This window comes from Melanotaenia boesemani, chromosome 13 (assembly GCF_017639745.1).
Source record: "Melanotaenia boesemani isolate fMelBoe1 chromosome 13, fMelBoe1.pri, whole genome shotgun sequence".
In the NCBI taxonomy this organism is placed as follows: domain Eukaryota; kingdom Metazoa; phylum Chordata; class Actinopteri; order Atheriniformes; family Melanotaeniidae; genus Melanotaenia; species Melanotaenia boesemani.
The window spans coordinates 8294504-8300695 of NC_055694.1; the positions used below are offsets into that span (position 1 = coordinate 8294504).

Below are 6192 nucleotides of genomic sequence, written 5' to 3' on the forward strand. Positions count from 1 at the left end.
AGTCTGATACCAGGCAAGGTTTCAGACTTGTAGGTGGACTATTCGAGCAAAAGGAACTTCCAGTTCAATAACACAGATGAAACTTCCACGTCTCGGTGGGAAAAGTTATGTACTCCAAAGTGACCGTTCTGCCTCTGTGTGGTACAGCAAGTGACCAGTCAAAAATAACTGCTTCAGATTTTATACATTCAATCTTACAATGTCCTCTTTTCTGCTTCTTGTGAGAAAAGTTACATTTTCAACCACAATTAAAATGTTGTTTATACCTTTTATTTATTTATTTTAGTTACTTTGGAGCCATGCTGGGGGCCACTGATTTGGATGACGGCTTGGGGACTAAATATTCTCAAAGAAAGCCTAAATCTAGGACAAATATTTAAGAATAATAATAAAAAAGTATAATCACTGGACACTGTGAAATTTATTTATTTCAATAAACTGACAGCCACTATTGTTCTGGCAGCTGAAGTTATAGATTGTCAGGTTAACTGTTTAAAATGGTATAACTCTGTTTGAGGTTTGTAGTTTATTCTCTCAGGCTAACTTCTCTAAGTACAAAGTTCTTCCCTCTACATGTCAGATGGATGTAAAACCTAAGGCAGTCCTCTTGAATAGATAATTAGAAAGTAAGAAACATTTGAGATGTTAAACTGTATCAGGATAACTTTGTATTACACTCATAATATACATACAAACCACAAATATGTGAAAACAAATAGAAAAATGTGTTAATTAATCCCTGAACAGTCAGTTTTGTTCTCCTCGTGTCATGTGATCTGATGACAGCTGCCCAGAACTTACAAAAGACAAGACTAATTTAAAGAAAAATGGAACTATCTCCAACATTGGCACACTATCAGCTTTGTGAATACCTTGTCATTAGAACAGGAATATTAAAAGACTAAATAATCAGACAACACTGATTGTTCCTCTTTCAGCTGGTGTCCTTGTTCTCTGTTTCTTCTGTTTTTGCTGACCCATTCTGCTCTGCTACTGGCTCCTCTACTATTGCCGATTTCTTCGATGTTCCTGTTGGAGTGCAAGGGGATTTGGAAAAGGGGAACATGGTAAAAGCAAACACACAGCTCAGTGCACACATATAATAATTGGTTTCTAAGCATGAAGATTGTGGCTGTTGCAGTACCTGTGAGATAATTTCTGTGCATTCGATGGAACAGCAGGAGTCCAATGAAAAGGATAAAACCAATGCAGCCGATTATCATTCCACATAGAGGGAAGCTGTAGCTGCCTTTACTTTGAATAATCTGGGGATAAGACAGCAACATTAAACTCCTGAACATAAATCTAAATCAGCACCAGGCTTATGTTATGCAGGCTGTCTATAAAGAAGTAGATACTTCTAAGACTTACTGAGCCAACCAGAACCTGGATCACCATCTCTCCCATCCCTGCACTCGTCACCAGAACTGACGTCGCACAGCCTGCAAAAAGAAATGGACGATTTACATCATTTTCTGTCCCTTTGATTCCACTTCTGTGGCATTATTATTGTGCAATAAACACTTTGTTATACCCTGGTAGTCCAGGATGTCCTCAGTATAGGCGAGCATACAGGGAAAAATGCTGCTCAGGAAAAGCCCACATAAACACGTTCCAACAAAAAGAAAGATGCTACTAGTGTAGAAAATAAGCAGCATCAGCCCAGTAACAATAGCTCCTGCCTGTAAACAAAAAGAATTCAGTGTTGGAAATCTGGTATGTCTAATGTATAGTGCTGGAGCTTTTCTTTGGCCTTACCAGGTTGAAAATGAGCAGTTTCACAGGCTGGAAACGATATGAGAGAGGTATAGACAAAAGACGTCCAGCAGTGATGGCTGCCCAAAAGATACTAGCCAGGTAACCTGCTGTCTTATTAGGCAGTGACATTGGTGGCGTGACAGCATAAGTGTACACAAAGCCAGCGTATGCACCCTAAGAAGAAAAGCCAGGTTATTTCATGTGTCCTACTTTTTATGCTTAATGGGATGCTGATTTTGTATATACTCCTGACTATTATGTGAATTATCTGCACTTCTCACTCACCACAATGCCATCGGTCATAAAGAGCACCATCCCTCCAAGAATATGAATCATAAAAAATGATACTGGCAGTCCGCGCAGGTTATCATTCTGACAGCAGCTGAAGATATTCCCATGACCTAAAAGAGCAAAAAGTCAGGAATGACAGATTAGTGTGCACAAAGTGAACATTTATTATTTTGTTTTTATCTTAGCTTAGTCTCAGGATAGACTACATTAATCATTAAAACAAAACAATTCCTTCAGATCTTTACCTCCAGCTTCTTGTTCCTTATGCTCTAAGTCTGGACCTTCGGCCCCCTGTTGGGTCTCCATTGCAAGTTCATCTTTGTCCAAAAGCCGTGGAGTGCTAGGGCAGCACGGAATCAGATGCTCCCGATACATCAGAAACAGGACTGCAATAGGCACGGGAAGCTGAAAGTGCACACATTGTCAGTCTTTTTACTTTTGATCTCAACTGTCAAATGAAAAGATGACCAAATAAATCCCGTCCAGATCTAATGATTGTATGTTTGCTCTATATCTTACATTGATAAGTGCCATGATCCAGAAAGCATAGTGCACGCTTGAGTTTTTCTCTTCTCCTCCCTCATGGGGCAGGGGGCTCTGAGTTATGTTGTGCCCTGCAATCGGACTGTTTCTCAGCATGTTCCTGAAATGATGCATCATCTCAGTCTCATTCCCTGTGTGATTCCCACAGCCAGTCTCCGAAAGAAAAGGATCTGCAATCAATGGGCTCACCAGGGCGCCGAACCCAATAAAGAAGTGCAGAGCCTGCAGAAGTGTAGAAAGGCCAAGGACATTGTTTCACTGCAGTTTTTCAAGAACTACAGCATATCATCAGTTTCTAACTTAACACTCCTATTTAGCATCTTTTGTTTTAAGAAAGCATTTTTATCTATCAGAACCTAAGTTTGTTACTTTTGACACATAATGTGCAAATGTTACTGCCTTTTCACCTGTAAGAAAACAGCAGAGTCCTTTTGATAGATGGTGACCAGCTGGATGTTAGCAATAGTGTCGATAACACCCATGGCCAAACCCGACACAGCCATGGCAATGGCCAGCACAATGACATTATTGCACACAGGGATGATGGCAAAAACGACAGAAATGATAAGAGCAGAGACAAACAGGGCAGCAAGAGCGCTGAACAACCTTTAACAAAGAGCAGAGACAGAAACAGTTAGAGTGATAACTAACTTCTTTAGATAATCTATGCCATTAAAACACCTGTGCATTAGAGGGACGACACCTACGTTCTCTTGAAAACGCCACCAACAGAGCTACCAATCAGCAAGCAGAACTGCTGGGCAAAAAATACCCAGGTGATCTCACTAAGTGTTGAGTTTGTTTGACATTGCAAGTCCAAAATTGTAGGTCCAAGGAAAGCAATGCAGAGTCCAAAGCTGAAGAAAACACTCCAATAAGTCAGTGTGTGATGGGCGTTCCTTTTAAAGAGGGTTACAATACGCTCATCTACCAACATCTTGGGCCAAAGACACAGATGTACTTCTGTGAGACAGAACACTTTCTATATTTTTGATTTAACTATCAAGAATCACAGTAGCAAAATATGAAAGCAGTTCTGAAAGGATCTACGGATGCTTGTTGTCGGGGATTTCTGGATCTCTTTTAAAGCATTGTGCACCCTCCTCCTTGAGTTGCTTAACTGAGTTAATGGGTGAAATGGAGATCTTTACAACTGTGATATCCGTATTGAAATCGTGTCAATAATTAACAATGTGGTGAAATGCCACAAGAAAGTGAGGATTTAAATGGCATGGACCACTGAGACATTTTAATGGAAAATGTATTAATTAGGAAGCAATGACACAGATTCTCAGGTACAGGTTGTCTTTTCTTCAAATACCTGTACAACTTAGAACTATGGATAACCAAGAGGGTCTTTGAAATAGCCATTTCCCCCACGCCTGTATTTTTTAAATCCCTTTATGCAATTTTATATTTTTATTTCACAATTAATTACTCATCATAAAAATACTTTGACATTTAAAAGACCCTCCTGGTCTTCCATACAGAGCCACTTATTTTAAAATAGGTTTAACCATCACATACTGCATAGGTATTTTATAAGAGGTTAGAAATAGACATACCTTAACTTTGCTTTTCCATTGACTTTTGTAAGATCGCCATTAATTACAGTGAATGAGGCATGCTGGTTTTTCATTTCAAGCTATTTTGATGTTATTCATGGTGCCCAAAATATGGATCCTGGTATCTATTATACTATACCCATGATGATGTCAAAGTTTATCTAAAATTTCACATTAAATTAATACATTTGTGGCTCCAAGAGGATGAACTGCCAAATTTTGGTGTTACTGTGATTTGTTATCAAACCTTTTCATTAAGCCATATTGTTTTTGTAAAAGATGGCTCTACCTTTTGTAATGTCCACTAATGTTTTATTAATTTTAAGCCTCGGTTTGTGATTTAGCTATTGCCTTTTTGGGATTATTAAGTGGATGGATGTATCTGACCAGCAATCAAATTATTCTATGCAGGTTTATTGGCTAAAGAAAACAATTCACCTGTCACCAAAAGGAGTACTGCTATTATAGTGATTTCCTTATTGTTTTAGGACAGTTGAAATGATTTATGTAAAAAATTTTAATCCCTATAGTTTTTACAAAATGGCAAAATTAGCTCCAAAGACAAAAGCCATTTTATTGTAATAAGCTTCAACCATGCTAATTCCTGCTATAAATGTGCCATTTTAGCATCAGGGTTTACGTGGAGACTAGGTGCTTCTCAAAGTCAAGGAAGGATACATTTTCCCACCGAACGACTGTTCCAATCAGATCCTTTGAAGGTTTTATCCTACCAAGGAAACATCTTTGACTTTGTGAAGCAACCACTGTCTTTTGGAAGAGCTTCAGGTTTGCGTTGGATATCTTCAGATTTCAACATTTTTCATTGTTGTGAAAAAGTCTTATTTGTATAGTGTTTTTGATTAGGACCACAAACCAGCCACATGAGTGACTGGCGAATCTTCACATTTCACTAAAATACTAAAATAATGAAAATGTTAGCAGTTATACTGGACCAACTAACCACCAAAATGTAGACGGGTAATTTCTCTCTGCGAGAAGTTAAAAACTATTTTATTTTTTGTTTACCAGTGATCTATTTATATATATCAACATGGATATCGTTTAGGTGACACAAAATGTTTCTTTCTTCTTCTCACAATCTTTAATTTTATTTTTTTTTAATATGTGCATCATTGTAAAGTCTTCAGCCTAACTGCATTTCAATTTGGATGTCAGAATAACAGATGCGGTGAACCTCAAGGTCACTTCATGATTTAGATACTTGGAAAACTCACATCTGACTATTCTTTGGACTTAACAGTAAATAGATATAAGTACATTCAATAAAGACTAATGAGGAATACTGTGTTGAATTAAGCAACTGGACCATCCTGAGGATGATTGAAAGACAGGACTTAATACCTAATCCCTTTAATGATTGCATAAAAAACGGAAAAGCTCTGCTGGTTGTGGACAAATATGGGCTTCCGGCAAGATCTTAACAGGTAAAAGAAAAGAAATCACAATGAAGGTTTTTTTCTTTTATAAAGCCTTTTATAAATGAAAAAAAAAAACAACAAAAAACAGAACAAAACTACAGTAAACTTAAGTTATCTTAAAATAGACATTTCATGGTAAACAATAAACGTTGGCAGTTGTGTGTATTCTGTATAAGTAAATTGTGACACAAACCATGTGTCCTTTATTTACTTCAATATCTTTTTGCATTTGCTGACATGTAATGCTGTCAGTAAATCATTTTTGCATACTAGGTATTTGCCTGGTTTTTATCTAGCCTCTGCAGGGATTTTATTTGCCTCCAAACACAGGAAAATGATGCCTATCTACATGTGTCTGATGTCTTTTCTAAATGGGAAAATCTTTTCTCTCCTTTCTGTTTGAACTGATTTCAGCAATTTTACAAAGCACAAGTTATTTTTCTTTGTGATTGTATCTCTGCACAGTGATATCTTTAAGATTCAGACATTCAAAGCCCACAGCTGTGTAACTGATTTGCTAACAGATGCACATTCTGGTTATGTTCTAAACCCTGAGTAATATGCATGTTTGTACAACAGGCATTCATTAACATCCA

The 6192-nt window shown here is 37.5% G+C and overlaps 1 protein-coding gene across 1 annotated transcript; it reads right to left on the bottom strand.

Moving 5' to 3' along the window:
* Positions 1–410: 410 nt before the first annotated feature.
* mfsd4ab (major facilitator superfamily domain containing 4Ab) lies at positions 411–4034 on the bottom strand. The gene is made up of 10 exons (XM_042002924.1): positions 3300–4034; positions 3000–3198; positions 2569–2814; positions 2295–2454; positions 2044–2159; positions 1759–1932; positions 1535–1682; positions 1372–1442; positions 1145–1265; positions 411–1029 (listed from the first exon to the last, which is right to left on the bottom strand). The coding sequence occupies exons 1-10, from the start codon at positions 3527–3529 to the stop codon at positions 935–937; spliced, it is 1560 nt and encodes a 519-aa protein (XP_041858858.1). The 5' UTR covers positions 3530–4034; the 3' UTR covers positions 411–934.
* Between the last annotated feature and the right edge of the window lie 2158 nt (positions 4035–6192).

Coding starts and splice junctions, on each gene's coding strand:
- mfsd4ab (XM_042002924.1), bottom strand. CDS start 3,529: ATGTTGGTAGATGAGCGTATTGTAACCCTCTTTAAAAGGAACGCCCAT. Junction 2,160..2,294: donor TAAGGAACAAGAAGCTGGAG/GTAAAGATCTGA, acceptor TTGCTCTTTTAG/GTCATGGGAATATCTTCAGC. Junction 1,933..2,043: donor TTATGACCGATGGCATTGTG/GTGAGTGAGAAG, acceptor TTTTCTTCTTAG/GGTGCATACGCTGGCTTTGT.